This window comes from Chiroxiphia lanceolata, chromosome 2 (genome assembly GCF_009829145.1).
Source record: "Chiroxiphia lanceolata isolate bChiLan1 chromosome 2, bChiLan1.pri, whole genome shotgun sequence".
Taxonomy (NCBI): domain Eukaryota; kingdom Metazoa; phylum Chordata; class Aves; order Passeriformes; family Pipridae; genus Chiroxiphia; species Chiroxiphia lanceolata.
Window position 1 is genome coordinate 109,296,658 of NC_045638.1, and position 21,239 is coordinate 109,317,896.

The following is a 21,239-nucleotide window of genomic DNA, read 5'->3' on the forward strand; positions in this document are numbered from 1 at the left end:
ATAATCAATGACACAGACAGTGGGATCGAGCACACCCTCAGAAAATTGCAGATGACACCAAGCTGAGGGGTGCAGTTGACACACCTGAAGGACGGGATGCCATCCAGAGGGACCTGGACAAGCTGGAGAAGTGGGCCCGCGGGAATCTCATGAGGTTCAGCAAGGCCACGTCCAGGGTGCTGTACCTGGGTCAGGGCAACCCCCGGTATCAATCCAGGCTGGGGGACGAACAGATCCAGAGCAGCCCTACTGAGAAGGATTTGGGGGTGCTGGTGGATGAGAGTCTGGACATGACCCAGCCATGTGCACTGGGAGCCCAGAAACCCCCCATGTCCTGGGCTGCATCCAAAGCAGTGTGGGCAGCAGGGGAGGGAGGGGATTCTGCCCCTCTGCTCTGCTCTGCTGAGACCCCACCTGCAGTGCTGCCTCCAGCTCTGGGGTCCCCAGCACAGGAAGGACATGGACCTGTTGGAGCGAGTCCAGAGGAGGCCACCAAGAAGATCAGAGGGATGGAGCCCCTCTCCTGTGATGAAAGGTTGAGAGAATTGGGATTGTTCAGCGTGGAAAAGAGAAGGCACCGGGGAGGCCTAATTGCAGCCTTCTAGTAGCTGAAGAGAACCTACAGGAAAGGTGGAGGGTGACTTTTTCCAAGAGTATGTAGTGACAGGACAAGGGGGAATGGCTTCAAACTGAAGGAGAGTAGGTTTGGATGGGATATTAGGAAGAAATTCTGTACTGTGTTGATAGTGAGGCACTGGAACAGGTTGCCCGGAGAAGCTGTGGAAGTGTTCAAGGCCAGGTTGGACATGGGGCTCTGAGCCACCTGGCCTAGTGACAGGTGTCCCTGCCTGAGGCAGGTCCCATCCAACCCAAACCCTTCTAAGGTTCCATGTTCTGATGTCACAAGAAGCTGTGTTCCAGCAATGGATTTGGTATCCAAGCCGAGCCACAGTTATCTCCAGACTGAGGGGTGTCCTGGGTTATCTGTTCTGTTCTGCTGTGGCCCAGCGATGGCAGCACTGGAAGCATCTGGTGTGGTATGGATCTTGTTATGCTACTCTTGTACAGCTTCTGAATTTAAATAGGAAAATTTTTATCATTACACTGTGTAAACCATCCTGATACTGCAGGGAAGTCCTCACCAGATAGTATCTGGCTCCACAGATGGCCCTCTGAGGGATCTTGTATTTTTAATGTCTTCGGTAATGCACTAACAGAAATGAGGTTAAAAAATACAGTCTTTGTAACAGGCAAAGTAAGACATCAGTGATAAATTCAATTATTTTAAATGCATCAGACCAGGTTCTGATTTCAGTTACTTGTATATGAACAGGCCTGCTGGTACCATAGTTTTTTTGTGCATGTAAGAAGGTCAGGATCTTGTTTCAGGGATGTAAAATGCATCCAGATTAGACTTTGTAATATGTATTAGCAAAACTTAGTCTGTCCTTGGCATTTCCTTAGACATCAGCATGCAAAATATTTTACAGGATGTTTTGTGAGTTTGATGATTTGTCAGTTTTTTGGGGGTTGATTTTTTCACTCTCTTTTTTTTTTTCATGACTATATAACTCAAAGCATTTCACCTGCTAAAACTCTTGTATCAGACATCCATTTCAGAGAGATCCAGCTGATACATAAGGCTGGCTGAATTAGCATTGGCTGGAGAAGACATATATCCCTTTCTGCTGTCTATACCAGATATTTCATAGGTACTGTATGGAAAGGAAAACTGTACTTTAAATATAGAGTTAAGTGGCTAAATTGTACTTCATCTGCAGTAGTAACTTTCACTTTTATGAGGCAAATGACATTCTGGCAAATCATAGGTAAATATTGGGGTTTTTAAATTAAACTTTGTAAATAAACTTGTAAATTACTTACACTAAGAAAGATACATCTACATAGTTGATATACTCAGTGACTCAAAAAAGACAGAAGTCTATAAAATAATTCAGGCAGTTACAGAAAGAAAGCAAAATAGTTATGTTATTGCCACCCCCAAAGCAAATTCTCCTAAGCCTATGGATTTTAATGGATCGTGCCATTGAAATGGCAACAAATCTCTGGTAATGCAGCTGAGAGCCTCCAAGCTTTTCATGCCAACACTAATTCAGCAAAAGTCTCATCTAAAACAAACTTCAAACTTTGTTACAATCCTTTATATGACAGATTTATCTGTGTTCGCTGATTTCCTGCCAACTGACTGCACCTGGTTCACTCTAAATTAGTTACAGTTAATTGTCAATAAATGTGAAGAAGGTCCCCTTGCATTTCTCTTGGCTGTGAGGTTGGTGAGTCTAGTAGCTATTTTACAGCTAGAGTATTGTTTAATACATAAGTTTAGAGGGGGGAAAAAGAGTAAAATTAATAGTGGTAGAGATTGGTTTGGGTTTTTTTTTCCTATGTACTTTTTGGTGCAGGAAATATGTGAGCACAGCTGCATTAAGGTTTTAATTGAGGCGTTATTTAATTCAGCTGAGTCCTGGTTGGAGTGATTATAAAGGGTGTGGGGGTTGCATTCCTTCCCCCCACCCCTCTCTGTGAAGGGAGAAGGAAGCCTTGCAGGTAAGGTTTTGTGTCTCTGTTAGTCTGGTATTTTTTACTCTTTGGTGCTTTTTCTTTTGTAGCAAGTTTGAAGAGTAAAATAAAAATAATTTTTACTCTGCAGAGGTAGAGCGATTAATAATTTTTTTGTCCCTTTAGAGGATTTGATTTATGTATCTCTTGGCTTTCCTTCCATAGGTCTTGCCACAAAAAAATCTTGTTTTTAAAATGAGATATTTTGTTACTTTTAATTTTAATTTTTGTTCATCTTTTCACAACTGTTGCAACTGATGTTCCTGTTAATCCAGCATACTTATGGTTTGGTTCTGTTCTTGGTCATTTTATTCCTGTATTAGAAGGACTGAAGCAGCACTGGTGTAAATCCAAATGTTATAAAGGTTGATTATAGACTTGCAGTTAAGCTCTTTTACTGCAATGTAGCCTCTATTAGAGCAAGTGTTCTCTAATTAAAAAATGTGTTTGCTTGAGATAAACCTGTCTCCCTGCACCTGTGTGGAAAGTGAGGCTTAGGATTCAGAGGAGATTAGTGTTTTTGATTGAGTCAGTTTTCAGCTTCTCTAATGCAAACCTCCTGTTGAATTTTCCTTGGGAAATGGAAACTCTACTTTGAACTTAGAGTTAAATATGCATCATTTACTGTTCTTTGCTTCTTTTCCTTTACAAACTATCTCATAGAAGACAAGATTAGTTTCTATAAGGCTTAGATCCCCTCCCTCTCACTGGAGTTCTGTGTTGTTGTGAAGTGTGCTGCTTCAACCTGTCCCTTGCATCTGTCTTTCATGAATGATTTTTGTATTTTGAAGAAAATGCCTCTTGGATCTAAAAAACTCACAATTTTTGCTTCTTCTGTTCTCATTTTGAATACTATGAATATTGATATCTAGGCTTCCTCCTGGTTAAGATGGCAGTTGTTTTCCTCCGTTTGCTTGTGGAGTTCTGACAGAACCACAGGATAGCCTGGAAGGGACCTTAATGGGACAGAATGGGTTGGAAGGGACCTTAAAGTTCATCCAGTTGCAACTCCCTGTGCTATGGGCAGGGACGCCTTCCACCAGAGCAGGCTGTTCAAGGCCTTTTCCAACCTGGCCTTGAATACTTAGAGGGATGGGATATCCACATCTCCTCTGGGCACCTGTGTCAGAGACTGAAACAGTTAATGATTTAGGCAGTCCAGAATTGCCAGGGGACTTTTGCAGCCTGGGAAGAGGCAGCTGGATCATGCCCATCCCTAGTGCCAAGTCCTGAAAAGGCAGGAAGAGCCATATTTACCACGACCTTCCCATGAACTCTGTGCTAGGCTGTCCGGGATGTTGGAGGTTCACAGCATGGCCCATCAAAGCCCATCCCCCTGCCAGTCCTGAAAGGTGGGGAAAACCCTTTTACTGTACCCCTCACAGGAACTCTGCACGGGCCCAGGAGATGTTGGAGGCTCATGGCATAGCCTGTGGCACTATCCATGGATATAATAACACATAACTTTGAGCTTCACCCCCAACCCCAAATGGATAAAGACCATCACTTCAACTGACAGACACGGAAGCTGCAACTACCAAGTTTCATTGCTGGACCCTGTGGGCAGTGACCATATACATTTTTACACTCTCATCTTTTCTTTCCTTACTCTTCCTTACCCTTATCCTGTCATTCTCTTTCTCTCTTACCTTTATCCTGTCTTTTCCTTTCTCTCCCTTATGCATTTTCCTTAAAGGTTATCTCTATGCCATATTGCTATAGATGAAAGATATAGATGGTAACAACCACAATGGCAACATACCTTTGAAACAAAATTGTTCTAAAATAAGCCCTACATATATATGTTTTCAAACACTGATTATTCAGTGTCATTTCACTCTATTCCACTCCAAGGGATTTATTAATAAGAACCTAGGTTCCCCCCAGGTTTCTTGTAGGCCTCCATTAGATACTGGAAAGCATCTTATTGCTTTCTTAGCTGTAATATTTATATTACAGCTAGCAGAGATGTAGATACAAATGCCAGATTTTTATGAAACTCTAGCTTTCTGTAGACACAGTGAAAACAAAAATTATCTTGGACATTTTAATTAATAGTAAAGTAGGTAAATAACTAATGAATACCATCTGTTTGCTTACACTGAGAATCAAAAATGTGTCTGTTACTTTGGGGAAAGAATATTCATGAAACAGAATATCTCTTTTCCAAGATGCTGTTTTTACAAAACTATTTCTTTGACCTTGCAGTGCTAAAGTGTATATATTTTTGGAACCTTTATTCATATTTGTTGTTCTACACTTTTGCTTTGGAACTCCTGTTTTCAGTGGTTTGCTTCTCCTTTCCTCTTGGGGTTAAATAGTCAGAAAAAGTCAAGGCAAAACAAAACTTTTCTAGCATCTCTTTCTCCCTACTCTCCATATGCCTGAGTGACAGGGAACAGGGGGAACTGGGACTGCTGGCTGGGGAGGGCACTGTTTTGCTGAAATAGCTGCTCTATTGGGGCCTGAAACGAACTCTTAGATCAGAACTGAGGTTTGTGCAGTATAATTTCAGATGAACTTTTTGCTATGGATTGGTTTTGCGTCCTTGGGTTTGTAAAATAGATGGGTTTTTAAATAGAACTTACTATAATAGCAATATTAAGAGTATGCTTTATCAGCCAGTATGTAAACATTCCCTTCTTTTACTGTAGTGTTTTCCCTGTTTGCTTTTTAGTTTTTTTTTTTTAATTACTGAAACACTGTTCACAAGAACTTTACAGCTGTTTATAGCTTCAGGAATTTTTTACAATGCTATATTATAAAAAACTACTTACGGAATTACTGCAAGATTTTCCACATACTCTATGAATTACCTAACTGTTCAAATACCAATGTCTGAGATACTTTTCTATACTTTAGGGTAGAATTGACATATTTTTTCCAGCCAGGCCTGTGTAGTTAGTATGGTTCTGACAAATCATTTGATTAAACAGATCTTCTGAAGAAGCAGACCTGAGTCAGAGTGCTGTAAGAGGTAGGGTGGGGGGAATAATAAATAGGTAAATGTTGCATATGTCAGTGATGTTGCCCAGAGAAGCTGTGGATGTCTCATACCAAGGAAAGTTCGAGGCCAGGCTGGATTGAATGAGGCATTGAGCAACCTGGTCTAGTGGAAGGTGTCCCTGCCCATGGCAGAGAGGTTGGAACTAGGTGATCTTTAATGTTCCTTCCAAATCAGACCATTCTGTGATGTGGAAAATGTTGGTGCAGGAAAGCCCACAGTGAAATGCAACTGGTAGCACAACTCAATACTGTAAAACCCCAAGCTTTTAAAAATTAGTGTTTAAGGGTTAATTGAGGGATTTTGCCTCAAAGGAGTTTCTATACTATACAGGAAGGCTTCTGAGTGCAGTGAAATGCCGCTTGTTCAGGTGTCTTACACCTGGCTGGACTGGAACTTCTTTCTTTTGTAAAGTTCAGGACCTCTGTATGAAAGATAAATTCAAGCATTTTCAGAGCAACTTACTTTGGTTTTATAGTAGCCTATGAGGTAACAGTCTTGAGCAAACAGTCAGGGAGGTTCTGAATGAAAAACCATTTTTACCAGTGAGTGTTTATTAAAGTATGGCAGTAAATGTGTACTGAAGAAATTTGTGGGGATTTTGTTTTGTTTTCCTCTACCCAAAGGTATATTTCCCAAGAGGTATAACTAAAACATTCAATAATATTTCTTTGTATAGCATCCAATAATGCAATGGCTGGAAGACAAGAAAGCGGTGGAGTAGCTGGGCAGATGCACTGGATGTTATCAATAATTTTGATGCTGTGGAGTTACCAGAGCAGTGGACAAGGACAAGGTAAGTGAGGATCTTTTACTGAAACTTTGCCATTTGCTTGGTGTTCTGTAGCACTGTTTGGAGAAACAAGGGTGTATGATGATATGCTGGACTTGTGTGAACTACTGACAAGAAATTAGAATATCAAAATCTGAAGTACTTCAATTAAGAAGTCAAATGCTGTTTGGAGAATATCTCAATGCTTTAAGGGATTATCCAGGTACTTGAATCTGTTTTCCTGTGCACAGTGATTGGAGTGTGGCTTGATATAGGTCTTCCATTTTTATCTGTTGTTGGATCTCTGGATGTGGAGAATTAGTTGTTTGAGAAATTATAAACATGGACAATTTGCATTACCTGGCTGTGATACCTGCAATGGACATGCAATATTCTGAAAGGTTTTTGTGGCCGTGCTATAAATATTTTCCATGTTGTGTTCCTGTCTCACTGATAGTAGTGCATAATAACAGCTGCAAGAACGTAGACAGGCAAAAAAAATAATCTAATTTCTTAGGGTTTTATTTTTGAAAAATGAAGCATTACTGCATGTTTCTGAGCTGAAGACTGTATCTACAGGCTGGTAACAAGAGAGGTAATAACAGGCTGTTGTATTTTTAATATATATTTAGTATAAAAGATACTTGTGTGTTCTGTCAAGCTGGGGAAGGGGGAAAACCTAAGTGATAATTTTGAGGCATTGACACTAAAGGGAAGCGGATAGGCATTCCCTTTTGAGGTATGTCAGGCCCACTTCAGGAGAACATGTTATAGGTGAACTGAGATTTCTATGTCCTTAATTTATTTCTCAGTTGGGGAAAGCTGTCTGACTTCTGACTACAGGCTCTCTGCTCCTCTAGTCCATGCTGGCTGTTGTATGGATCCTGTGCTGGGTCATTTCACCGTGCGGTCTGGGCTGAAGTAATAGTTCTTGGCTTTTGGAAGGGACAATGGTATTGGCTTGGTGTAGTTCTAGGCGTAGGAGTTGGATGGAAACTGTGCACTGGAATTCTACAACTAGTCACCAGACATGCAGAAGAGTTTTTCTGTGATATAAACTGGATCTGTATAAAAAGGTGAGTTGGTTTTCTAAAGCTTCCAGTTCAATATTTTTGTCTTTGACTTGGAAAAGCAGGTATATTTGAAGACTGACTCTTTTTGTGGTATTGTGCTAAAATGTGACAGGGATGGTGAATTTTTGTGTTTTATGAAATGCTGGTGAGTGGTACTGGAAAGAAACACAGATACAGTAACTCGAGAGTTTGTTTTCAAAGTGGGCAATGTGAAGATGCCTGTGCTGTGAAATATTCTTTCTGTGGTTCTAAACCCACTTTGAGTTTTTGGCTGGTGAGAAGTATTGAAGATTGCAGTCTTGATCTGTGAAATGATCTTTGCCATGTAGTTCTATGTGGTTTTTTTTCTAATTATTACTAAATTATAACTTAGAAAAATGAAGGCTTTTCTTGAATGTAGAATGACTCCCTGAAATTGGCAGTAACCCTTACTGGAAAAGGGATATATGAACCTCCATCGTGCCATTTTGCTTTAATTTTGAATAACTTTAAGTTGTTCAGCAGCTTGTGAATATTAAGAAATACCTTTAAGCAGGCCCAGTATAACAAAGCTGACTGTGTTTCAGTCTTGGTGGACTTTGTACTCTACTGTGATGGAACTGTAGTGTGAAAGTATGAGCATACATATGTGGACTTCTTGAATCTTCACTAGAGAAATGGGATTTTTTTAGTCCTCTGGCAATTAAGTAGAAAATTATAAACAAGGAACAAATATTTCCTTGGTATAATTACATAGAGTATTTGGAGAATGTGGAATGTCTTTAAGTTGCTGGATATATCCCTAATTTTGCGATGGGTTTCCATTAGCACTTTTTTTTTTAAAGTAAAAAGCAAAGCCCTTTGGGCATGCCTTGCAGGAGCATGGGAAATATAAAGGAGAACATGATTAATTTGAGTAAAATTATAAATTTTGATTATTTGGACTCTATCAGGACAATAAAATGAAGAAATAATCATTCTGTGTCTGGGCATAGAACCAAAAGTGTTTAAAAGCCATATGGCTGCATTTAAAGAAAACAGCTTCTGAGTCACATAACTTCAGCGTGAGTGGGTTGCTATGGAAGTTAGAAAGAAACCAACATTTGTTCCACTTCCATTTCCAATCTGAATAATAAACTCAAATTAAAAAAAAAACTTTATTTTTTAACAGCTCTTCCTGTCTGTTTCCTTTTACACATTAACCCAAGCCACTCTGTTTTTTGACATCCACGGAGCTGCATCTTGCTCTATTCATGTGTTGCTGCATCTGTTCTGATTTTCTCACTAACCTGAATATTACAGGTTTACTCCTCTCTCTTCATCCCCAGCCTGTGTTTTGTACTCATAAGCAACTTTAGAAAAATATTTATTTCTTTAATATTGAGCTATGAGTAATCTGAAGAATATTTTGGAACAGACTTTTTCTTCGTGAAAGAAACATATAATTGGAAGTCTGAAGCTACTTGAACAATAAGCAGACAATTACTGTTCAGTGATACTCTGAAACAGCGTTAGTATTGATACTTAAGACAGAAGATGAATAAGGAGTCATGGAATCTAATAATTCTCAGACTTGCAAAAGAAGTGTAGGTTGCTTAATATCTAGAATTTCATTGCTGTGTAGACGAAGCAGGTGCTCTCTTTGAAGCTCTGGAGATGCCGGATAAAACAGTGTCTGCTCTCTGAAGAACACAGCAGTAATGCTGGTGTCCTTGGATATATGCTTCCTGCTGAAGGAGATCCTTTTAAATCTTTTTTTCAGAGCTGTCAGGGTACAGTGTTGACAGGTTGCTTTATTTAATGATCAGGCATAAAGGCTGTGCAATGTGCTACAGCCAAGAGGCTTCAGAGTTCAAACTGAACGTGCTAGAAAGCAGTGGGTGTCACTGGCTGGCCAAGCTTTGACCCCCCCTGCCTGCAGGAACTTTTTTCCTCCAACTTAGGCTTATTTGGAGAAAAGCATCTTAACTTTTGAATTGAAATAGCATTGTAGGGTTCTTTTTTTTTTAATTTTGTAACTTTAACCAATGATAAAGCAGGTCATGCTCAGCCAGCATGACAGCTAACTTGGAATACACAGGAGTATATATCAATATACCTTCAGAAACAGTAAAAAGGAGTCTTTGCTGGACTTCAGAGTCATAAGGTTGATACTTAGAGCTGAAAACAAGCATTCAAATTGCCTCACTTTCAACTTTTCTTTTTTGTCTGTGTTGACAAAAAACCATCTGCCCCCATAGGTGCTTCAAACCCAATGAATAACAATGTCTTTTCTCAGTCCTGAAATCATGAGATTACTGTGGCTTGTTGGTGATGCTAAGGAAGGCAGATTGAGGACACCTAAGATTTCTTCACAAACCTATCCTTAGTAACTTGTTTTGACTGTGAAGACTGAGCTATGATATCTATTTCTTACACTATGTGTTGCTGTGGACTGAAGCAGCTGTGTATAAGTACCTTCCTCTATATCAGCTGACAAGATAGGGACAGAAATATTTTATATATATGGAGTGTGTGTGTACATATACAGTTGTATGACACTAGATTTATAAATGACTAGTGATTTTGGTCTAAAAAACTGTAAAATGCCAGAGAAGTAAAATCTACATGTAGAAAGCAAGAGTCTTGGATTTGGTTCCTCATTTCACACCTCAGCTAATCCTGGTGGTCCATTGGTGCTGCAGTGCCATGACTTGCCTCCAGCACTGCTAAATCTGCCATGTGCAGGTGTGTGTAATTTGCCTAGTGACTCCCAATATGAAGATGAACAGCTCCATGGTGACATGGAGTGGGATCCAGGAGGCAAAGCTGCCTCAGGGCTGGGGGAGGGATGCTCACCAGGTCACCATTGTACACAAAGAGCTCAACAGGTCACCCAGCCCATCCAAAGCCTGTGGCATAAGCTACCAGTGTAGGATGGTTAAGTTAAGATCCATTTTAGGTGTCTGATGTGAGGTGACTTAAAGATTTTTGTTTTAAATGTAACTTCCACTATCTGTAAATCAGTCTTCTCGCATCAGGCTTTTAAACTAGCCTTTAAGCAAATGTGCAAATCCCCAGGTAATCTATAAATGCTTTAAAAGGAATATAATGTACTTAAAATACAGTTATGCAGAAAAGGTCATGGATGTCTTGGTGGGCAGAGCAGCAAATGTGAGTCAATGGCATGTCCTGTAGCTGAGGGAAATGAGCCACAGCCTGTGTGGCACTAGCAGGAGTATGGCAGGCAGTCTGGGGGTAATGTGACTCATGGGGGTGCAGCTGAGGTGCTTCATTGAGCCTTGGGCCCCTCAGTACAAGGGACAGGCTGGTAAAATGTGATGAGTGCAGCTGAAGGCCACAGCCATCGTTGGGGGCTGGAAAATGGATGTGCAGGAAGAGGGAGTGAAACTTTCTTCAGAGGTGCACAATAACGACGGTAGTGAGGTTCAGCAAGGACAATCCCCGATACAAGGAGAGGATTATTCATGTTTTCTGGTCAAGTTACCAGAGAGGTTCAGAAATCACTGTCCTTGGAGATATTCAGGACTTAATTGGACAAGGCCCTGAGCAACCTAATCTAAATTGGAAGTTGGCTCAGCTTTGAGAAGGAGGTTGTATCCATATGCCTCAGAGGTCCCTTCCAACCTGATTTCTTTCCATGATTACACGAAAACATTTAGCTATAGAATAACTGTACTTCTACAAATAGGAAAAATTATGTGCTTCCTAACAAACCAGCAATATAATGCAACTCTCAGCAACTGGACTGACTTCAGTAAAATCTTAGCCCAGCTCTCTGGAAGAAGTTACTTTTTCATTTTTGTTTAGGAAGCAACATATCAGTTTTTTTGCAATTTGCGGGAAGGGTATCAGTTTAGACCATCAGCTACTGGGCAAGTTCACTTAACACTGCTCACCATCATCCCTCAAAAGGATTGTCACACCTCGATTGTTTCTAGCAGAAATTTGCCATTTCACATTTCCTCAGGCTATGCCAATGTGTGTCCCCTACGGAAATACCACTCAGAATCTGCTGAGATGAAAAGTTTTTTACAATTTGTGCTGTCAGCAGGACTGGAGCAGCTGACCCTGGAGCTGGTCTGCTGATCCCTCCCTGCTACTGCAGTGAGGAGGCAATGCCTTACTGTTGTTGGGCAAGATGGGAGGAAAAAATCTCCCTTGTGATTTCCCTTGAAAGCCTCACTTCCTCTCATTAGCAACAGCAAATACAATATAAAAACCTTCAGATATTGAGGGAGACAAAAGGAAAAAAAGACAGAATAAGTTTGCAGACTTTGTGGACCCTGGCAAGTTGAATTTCTGTTCCTAGTTTCAGTCTCTCTGTATGCTGACATTCTGAAATATAAAACAAGGTTTTTTTGTCTGGCAGTGTAAGTGGCAAAAGCTGCAGTTGCTTGTCAAAAACAATGCTTTGCTCTTGCAGATATATTAGAAAAAAGATTCTATGCATATATAACATGTATTTTAGAAATGTGTTGTATTTTGGAGAATGTACTAGGGCAAGCTTCATGTTAATAGTGTGGTACTAATGGGACTTTAACAAGACAAAATTTGTGGAGCAAGTCAGTACCCATAAAAGTGGGAGTCCTAACATTGTGCTATTTGTGCTGGAAAAATTTCCTGTCTGGAAAGCAAATATTTGGGATAGGAGAACTGGGGAGAAAGGTATTGCTGAAAGGACCTTCTGTACCCATTTGAGTCACCCTCTAGTCCCTACTTGCACATCAAACTCTACTAAAAATATACTGTGAAACTTCAATTTAAAGGAAGTGATCTCCCACAATTCATATCTCCTTTTAGGTAATTAAGTACTAATGCAATACACATATACTTTTAATGTACCTCCAAAGATTATCAGGATGTGTTGTAGAATGTATTAAATTGTTTTAAGGTACTCAGTTCATATCCTTTTAATGACAGTGAAGTTCATTCCAGCAAAATAAAACTAATCCATACTGCTTTCCTGTGAAGGATCCTGTTGCAGAGAGCTGGTGAGCACTCACCTGGGATTCCATATTGAGTCTCTGACAGACCTGTGCTTGGATCTAAAATTAGATTCAACCCAAATGACAAGCTTAAATAGTCTTTGCTGATGCGCTACTGCCTGTTCTGCATCCAGGTTGTTACAGTAATTTGGGGTGGGACAACCCAAGCTCTTCAGGCATGTTGTGTTACATTGCAGTTGTTCCTTCTTTCTTGCTCCTTCCTCACTGTGGAGTTCTAGTGGGTATTAGTTAAGTTGTGATGAAGAAACTAAGTAACACTGGGGTTAGACCTGCCTTCTGTATCCTCATTATAGGTATGTGAAGGCAGTTAGAGGTGTTTGAGTGAGTTCTTAGAAACAAGAAGCCCAAAGCCTTTGTTCTTGAGGCCAAGATGTACTGTGGTGGAAAGAAAAGATGGTGTTTGTGAATAGCACAGCTAAGACTCATGTTCTCACTTCTGCCGGTACAAATTCAATGTTACAGTTTATAGGTGGAAAGGTGGATTGTATGTATATCTACATATAAAAAAAGAGTTTAAACTGCAAAGAGAAGTCTTCTGGTTCAACAGGCTGTATTGGAGAGCTTCAGCTTTAATGAAAAAAGCATCAGCCTTAATGCAAACAGACTGCTGTGTTTCTTATAATAATGTTCTCAAAATACATTTGAAAACACAGTATCAGCATGTACCTTTACCCTATCAAAGTACCAGTAGTTTTCTAAAGCAATTGGACATGATTTAATACTTAACCTTTATCTCTTGTACATTATGCAGCCTTGCTAATGGATAACGACACTGTATTTTGAAGGGAGGATTTGTTTTGGTTTTTAATGGGATGGTTAAAGTTCACCACTTTAAAATTGGCAAGTAGCCTTTAAAAAAAAGGCTGTTACATTTTTGAAAAGAGATCTGGTTGTCTTCATTTGTCTTGGTAACACCCTTTGCAGAAACTCTTGATGGAAAAAGTGTTTCTTGAGGTATTCTCTCTTTGTGTGTGTACCTGCCCCAGTACTGTCTAATGGAAAAGTGAAATGTAAAAAGAAACAAACTGCATGTAACATTCTGGAGTGCAGCTGAACTCCTACATGAACTGTGGAATTTAAATTTGATCAGAAAGCCTGCTTTGCTTTCAATCAATTATATTACCATTTGTCATAAATCCTCCTTGCAGGTAAAGACACTGTAAAGTTAATGCAATCTACAAATAGATTGCATTTTTCTTTAGAATTAATCTTCATGAACTTCCATAAAAAGTATAAGATATTAAGCATACAGGCATCCCTCTTTGTGGCCAATAATCAGAAATAATTTTGTGCCTTGCCTGTTTCAGAGAGATCCAAGATAACTCAAACAATACACAGTTAAACATAAGACTTCATCATTAGAGATTCTACTACAATATAATTCTCAGAAGTTATACAACAATGTAATAATACTTGTAGCATTAAGTACAGGAGGAGAACTTGAGCATAGTACCTATTATTAATGAGGAAATGGAACATTTGTGGTAATAATGCTGACTAAATAGCTGAGGACAAAAGGGTTCTTATCACTGAAGTCACAAAACCATGAAGTTTTTGGTATAATGTAATAAAAGAGCTTGAGAATTCTAATGAAAACTGTGAACTGTCTAAGCGTAAATTTAGGTTTTCCTTATGAGTAATTTGTCCGATGGTGTTTTATGACCTAAAAAGTATCTGCCTTTTCTGTGGACTGGGTTCTCTGGGTTTTCCCCAGAATTACTAGTCTGCATCTTTGAGAGGTGAAAAACCTACTTTCCCTGAAAGGGTTTTATGGAGAGCAAGAAATGAATTGTTCCACGTTGGGAAGCAATATGCAGTAAATTAGACCTGATGAAGGAGATGAAAGCCTCATATTCCACACACAAAGAGCACAAGTACTCTGTTGGTCTTCAATTCTCATAGCTCAGCTGACAAAACATCAGTGAGAGATGAAAGCAGGTACAGGGTCTATTTTTACCTTCTTCGTAGAACTTGTGTGGAAAAGATGTTGTGTTTTTATTATATGAAAAATTAAGAGAAACTGAAACAATGTCAATGTTGAACCCTTGAAATAATGGTCTGATGCAATTCAAGATGTAAACATGATGTTAACTATTAGGCCACAAGTAGCTGTATAGGTGGGTGTTTGAGAGCAGGTGTGTACTTTGTGGGGTGGACAACTGATTTATTTTGTGAAGAAGGTTCAGTGTTTGCATTCTGCAGCAGGTTAAATCCTCAGGTGATCTACAGGTGGCCCAGAACTTACTCCCCATTGTGTAGGAATTAATAATGATCCTATGATCCTTGCACTAAATTCAAAACCAATTTTTATGTTCCTTTCCAAAAGGCAAATTTGCTTATTAGATGATAGGATATGAATAAAACCACCACTTGATACAATTTAAAAAGTTTCACATTGTATAATTTCAAGTAAATCTTTCATTTTGGAAAATATGGTGTTCTTGATGTTTTAACAGAATGTATGAGGTTTCAAAAATGTTCTTGGCAGTCCTTGTGGTAGTAAGCTTCATGAAAAATAATAAAAATTGGCAGAAAAGAGAATGATACAGTGCATGTAGTATAAAACACTTTATTCTGGAACCTGTACAAGTACTAAGTGTCCTGATGTATATTTATTGAGATAGAGCTTCAAGTTTTATTTATGTTGCATTTTAAATTATAGGATTTCAGAATTCAGTTGTCTTTGTCCTTCTTGTATGTACTTGTTTATTAAAAGTTACCAATACCTGTTAAATATCAGGTCTTGGTGACTTGAAATTAACCTCTAAAAAGATATTCTGGTAGGAAGCTCGTGCTTCAAACAAGCTTATTTACTATATTGGGTAGCTGAAATATGTTTGTTTCTAACTGAGGTTCCTTTTACTTTTCATCTGCTTTTTGAGGTTCACCTCTTCCAACATAAAAAAATAAGATATATATTAAAAAAAAAAAACCAAACAAGCAAACCCAAAAGGAAAGTCATTTTAGCCTTTCTAAAAACATATCTCCCCATAAATAAGTGCTGTGAAATCTTTATTAGAGTGCAAAGGCCAAGACTGTGTTTCATCTACTTATTACTAGTTCAGCATTTGCTCATCTTTCCACAGTCAGCTCTTGTACTGGGTGGTGACACTTGGGAAACAGATACTCATTTTTTTTTACTTTTACCACTTGGTGTTTTGTTTAGATCCTCATTTCTCCAGGAGAAATACGGCCCAGCAAAAGTTTTGGAATTGCCAATCTTGATTGAAAAAAAAGCCAACAAAAGTTATCTTGGGTAGTCTTTAGGTTGGTAACCAGAACACCAAATCTCATCTTCCAAAAGAAAATATCTGGGGAAAACTATCAAAATATACCTGCATAAGTAATGCTCTGTAACTAATGAATTGTGTGAAGATACAGAAGGGGCAGGGAGAGGGAGAACTGGAGACATCCTTGACATGAAGACAAAAGTTGAAAGGTCATCAGTAGCCTTTCTAGCTCTGCTTCAAATAGAATTGAGAGGAACCAAAGGTTATTTAACTACAGGCCTGTAGCAATAGAAAGACTTGGAGACAAATAGAAAATGTCTTCAATAGTAAAGCTCATAAGTCACCTGATATAAATAGAAGGCAATAGAAAGGGTGTCCTCTGCATTATCTTGCATGTAAATCAGTTAATTGAAATTTGTGCCAAGTTCCATGTGAGCCATTTCAGTGCTCACTCTGGAGGTGAATTATTTCTTGGAGACCTTGAATCTTTCTGTATCTCAATGCCAGTTATGGAATACATCCAGTGAGGGCTAAGAAAGTTTATTAAAAAAAAAGAAATTATATTGTTTGGTTATACTTATTAGGTGACATTTTATTAAAGTGAGGAACTTCTCATTAACACTCAGTTCAGGGAAAATGGTCTTCAAAGGATTATCTCATGTATTAGATGAAAGTGTTCAGTGATTTGCAATTTCAGTGCAGTCTTTCCTTCACAGTTTAAAAATTGCCAGCAAATGCACAATTAATTACATAACAATTTAACTTTGACAGCTCATTTCTGGATCAGATAAAATAAGTCACAGCTTTCTCATCTTGCTAAATGACATTTCAGTGGTCTGTGACTATGTTTCATAGTTGTAGGGTCATATCATTAAAAATACATGGGTAAGAATGTTGTTTCCATTATTCTAATATGTAGTAGAAAATGCAGATTATGTTTTATCTGTTTAAATCTATCACTGTGAATGTTTTCAATTTTCTGTCTGCATTGAAGGTAGGAAATAATAGCAACTGCTAGATTTTCTTACTGCTAAGTTCAGGCAAATAGTAGAGACATGTTTCAACTAAATAAGTTAAAAAGAAAAGCTTACTGAGAAGAACTGAAGTTTTATTTTGCTACTAAGAAATACTGTGTTGTATAGTAAAAGTCCAAAGCACACTATTCTCTTTATGATCTATCTGCAATCTGTGTTTCTTTCATAAACTCTGGCATTGATCATTACCAGTAATAAATCCTATGATATTTATTATAGAGAAGTAGCCTACGGCAATGGTTTTTTCATGTATATTGTAAGATTGCAGATACATGTGTGTGTGCATGTGCCAGACACCTTCCCCTTACTGTCTGCTGGCTTGATTTGCTGCAAGATTTTATTATTTATTAATATGAAACAAATGGATAATCTCATTTGCATGAGGTGACTGTTCCTGAAGTGCACACTGAAAATTTGTCTTCAATAGTTAAACTCCTAAATCACCTGATATAAAACTGTGATGTTTTGCTTTAGAGTAGTATATAGTTCCCAAGAGAACTTTTGAGAATATGAGAATTTTTCATAGTTTAGTATTTAGCACTGTCCACCTGAATCTAAAGGTACAAGTGTCTTGTGTGAAGCTTATTTCACTTTTTTTCTTAAAATCTCAGTTGAAGCAGCAAAGATAATATGTTTAGCAGTGTACAGGAAGTGTTCAGGTAGCCTCAGAATAGTTGAGGTTGTAAGGGACCTCTCAAGGTCATCTGCACCAACCTCCCTGCTCAAAGCAGGCTCAGACAGCACAGGAACATGTGCAGACACCTCTGCAATATAAATATTTCAGAGATGCAGAATTATTAGTGCTCTCTAGACTACCTTAAAAATACAGGGAGGGCATTTGCAATTGTAAATTGTAATTTTTGCATATTAATTTATGCATGTGTGTGGCAGGCACACTTGTGTGTTGATTGTTTCACTGGGCTGTCCGTCAGCTGGAAAATGAGTTTAACAAATATGTTTGTTCTTGTACAAATCAGAAGGCAGATGCTGTGCTTGAAGTGCCACTGTACACAGCATGAGCTCATACATATCTGTTAGAAAAATAAACACAAGTGTGACAGGTTTTCATGTGAAACTCCCAACTTCCTCTGGCAGGTCACCGTCATTATCTCTGACTCGAGATGCAGTTGGAAGCGTCGTTATTCCCCCACTCCTCCAAATATTTCTCATTGATCCTGTGTGTTGGAGTGAGGGGCTTGTTGTGAGGAATCTTTGTTTTAGTGTACTTAGACAGACTGATTTCGTAGCACTTGCAGCCTGACCCTGTTCAGCAAAGCAGGCAAGTTAGGTGCTCTAGCTCTGTCCAAATCTCCAAAGCCATGAACATTTTGCCAGATCAGCACCCTATCTGATGGAGTTTTATCTTGGTCAACAAAAGCTCTACAACCACAAGACAAAAAAAAAAATTAAATTGTATGCAAAAGGTCTCTTCTCTGTTTATTGCATGTGGCTGTGTTAAGGGTTACTGTTTTTCACAGCATAGGTATTAAACCCTCTTTTAATACTTATGAACATTTGTGTGCAGTTAATGCATCTATTTCTTCTGTGGAAAATACCTTTATCATTTTGGCTATTTTGACTTGTGTTATCTTTCAGTGTGAGAAATTCTGTGTTCCTTCACCCAAGCCCTTTTAAAGAGCTAATTTCATGACTGTTCTCAAACTGAAAACGATTGACACAGAGAGTAAATGTGAGGAAGGGCATCGTGCACAGGCCACATGTAACTAAACACCTGCAAGCTTTACCTTTGTGAGTTCCCAGATAAGAAGGCCAGTTTCACTTTTACTAAAAAAGCCAGCAAATGAATTCTAAATGAGTAAAATTGGCTACCAACCTGATAAGAATGTAATACAATAGAAAAGCATTTGACCGCTTTTGGGTCCTCTCTGTTGGTGCACATAGTCTGTCTTCACATCAGCTCTGAGGGAAAAGTAGCCTTGTGATTTATGTTGTCTACCACAGCCAGCTCATAAATCTTGCTGTTCTTGAATCATGTCTAATAGTCTTTTGTCCTTTATGAGGCCAACCACTGAGAAGGCCTGTGACTTTCTGATGACAGATTGCACGTGTTAGAAGTATTTTTTCTCTAAAAAAAAAAAAAGAAACTCTGGATATTCCTCAGTATTTTCTAGATGTAGTACATAGAACACCTCCAGAATCAGCATAAAATTAATAGCTTTTAGCACATTGCTTCAAGAAAGTCTGTGTTTTGAAGTGCATAGAACTTGGGGTATGGGATTTTTTTGGTTAAGATGGATGCAGATCATCTAAGCACACTAATACTGTGGAAATGTTACTAAGCAGTTGTTAGAAGAGGTGGCTCTTGCTGAGGTGGTGCTGGGACGTAATGCATTCTAATTAAATTCCACAGAAAAATCCAGAAAGCATTTCAGTGAGGATGCTTTACAAGCTTGCTGAAGGCAGCAGTCTCCTCTCACTGTAAAAGCACGAAAACAAATGGTTCTAATTCTTCTTGTTTTCACAGTAATAACTGTCAGAGGTTAAAATAGATATTTCCATTAGGGCACTTGTATTAGGTTAGCTTAGCTTATTGAGAGGTAATAATGACTCTCCTACAAGGAGGAGGAGGCAAAAGAAAAAATCTAATTAATATCAAAGGAAGCTGCAAGTACTTTGTGAGCAAATCATGACAGAAGTTAGTCAAGTTTATAGTAGAAACACATATAAAGGATGGTGTTTTTTTAAAAAAATATTTTTCTAAAAAAACACCTTAGAAGCTTTCTTGTGGAAGCACACAAAAATTCATGTGTATCTTAATGTGTTTTAATCTCTATGGAGCACATACACTTTAAAACCTTTCCACTAATTCCTTTGAATTAGTCTGTATTTCTTTCTAATCTCCAGTGGGTCCTTGCACCTGTAGTTGAAAAGCCATGACCTAGATCATCTGACAGTATCTTCATAATTTCCAAAGCTGCTGATACTTTGATTCATGTCTAGTATTTTCCTCTTTCTAGCCAGCAGTGAGGCCTTGAAAAGGACTTAAGGGCAGTGATGTGGGTTTATAACCTTTCCTCACTAAGATGGAACTCCAGCCTGCCTCACTGGTTTGAAGCCTAGATATTCATAAGGTTTTTTGCTCTGGACTCTTATTTTGACCTTTTATTAGCTCTACTAGGATATCTACTAACCTATTTATGTGTAGGTGTGAGCAGATGGACACACCCAGTGTGGTGTTGTCCTAACAGCCACCATCATCATTCCTACATGGTACATAACAAACTGCTTAGGGGTTTTCCTCCCTCAGAGGACAAAAGGCGTTCTGTAGCTATGGTAACACAAGGTTTAACACTATTTTTTTGCCTTAAGAGCAATGTTTGGAATATAAACTGAAATAACAGAAGCTGTGGATGGCCTATCCCTGGAAATGTTCAAAGCTGAATAGAGCTTTGAGAAACCTGGTTCAGCGGAAGCTGTCCTTGCCTGTGGTAGAGGGAATTAACTAGATTAGCTTTAAGGTTCCTTAAAGCCAAACTATTCTATGGCTTATATGATTTTTGGAGATTACCTGCAGGCCCCTTCTTCAGGGAAACTTTTCTTTGTATCATGCTGAGAAATCCCACATATAATAAATGACTATTCATTTTATTGTATTGCACACATGCTGCAAATGGTATTGACAGCTCCAGGCAAAAGGAAGAAATTCTTTCTTTAAATAATCCTTATGTAAATTCTTATTTTATGCATCTGTCTTCCTCCATCAATGTGCAATGTGTAGGAGTGCAGTGGGGAAGGACTTGCATATTATTTATAGAGAAGGGTGAGTAAATATATGTTTCTTAATACCCTAACTTTACTGGGGAAAAAAAGAGTACTGGTAATTATCTTGCTCATGTTTCTGGGAAGATAATAAATGCTGTGTCCTGTCTTCTGAAAGCACAATATTAGCAGAGACTAGAGTAATGCCATTGCCTAAGTTGCTGTTTTAACGACTTGCCCAAGTTATGAATAAGACACAGCATTTTTTCCCCCTAGGCTTTGAAAGCAAATCAGTCTGAAAGTAGTGCCTCCTGGCCTTGGGTGTCCAGAACCATCTCCTTGAGCAGAAGCATCTTTCTTGTTGCCCTTCTACGGTACTGAAGGCTGATGACATTGTTGTTCCCTGTACCTGGCGTCTCCAGCCATTCCATGTGCATCTCCTCCTTTCCTGCCTGTGTGGGCTTCATGCTTGTTTTGGGGGAACAGGGAGGTGCAAGAGTATTAAAGATTCTTTGCTCAAGTACAGCAGCATCCCTCTGGCAGCAGTCTGAAGCTGCCTCTCCCTTAGGAGGCCAAAACTGTGTGGTACTGGCTTAGCTCCTGCTGCAGCTGCCTGGGGTGGCCACACTCCCAGCAGGGCATCTCCATACGTGTGGGTTTTCCCTTGGGATAGCACAGGGCTGCTGGCACTGTGGATCAGTGTGACACTGCTGTTCCCTGCTCCACCCTGGAGCTTCCTAAACTCTCTTGCTCACATACCCGAGTCTAAAAATGTGCCTTGATGTTTAATTCATAACACAAAGCTTGCGATTAGGGGAAAGTAGCTGCCTCAGGTTTG

General features: G+C 39.0%; 1 protein-coding gene across 1 annotated transcript in view; it reads left to right on the top strand.

Moving 5' to 3' along the window:
* Positions 1-834: 834 nt before the first annotated feature.
* ROBO2 (roundabout guidance receptor 2) overlaps positions 835-21,239 on the top strand; it is a 1,060,454-nt gene continuing 1,040,049 nt past the window's right edge. Inside the window, exons 1-2 of the mRNA XM_032678944.1 lie at positions 835-1,037; positions 6,264-6,380. Coding sequence (XP_032534835.1) covers positions 6,278-6,380 — 103 coding nt within the window. The 5' untranslated portion in view covers positions 835-1,037; positions 6,264-6,277. The remainder of the gene's footprint in view (positions 1,038-6,263; positions 6,381-21,239) is intronic.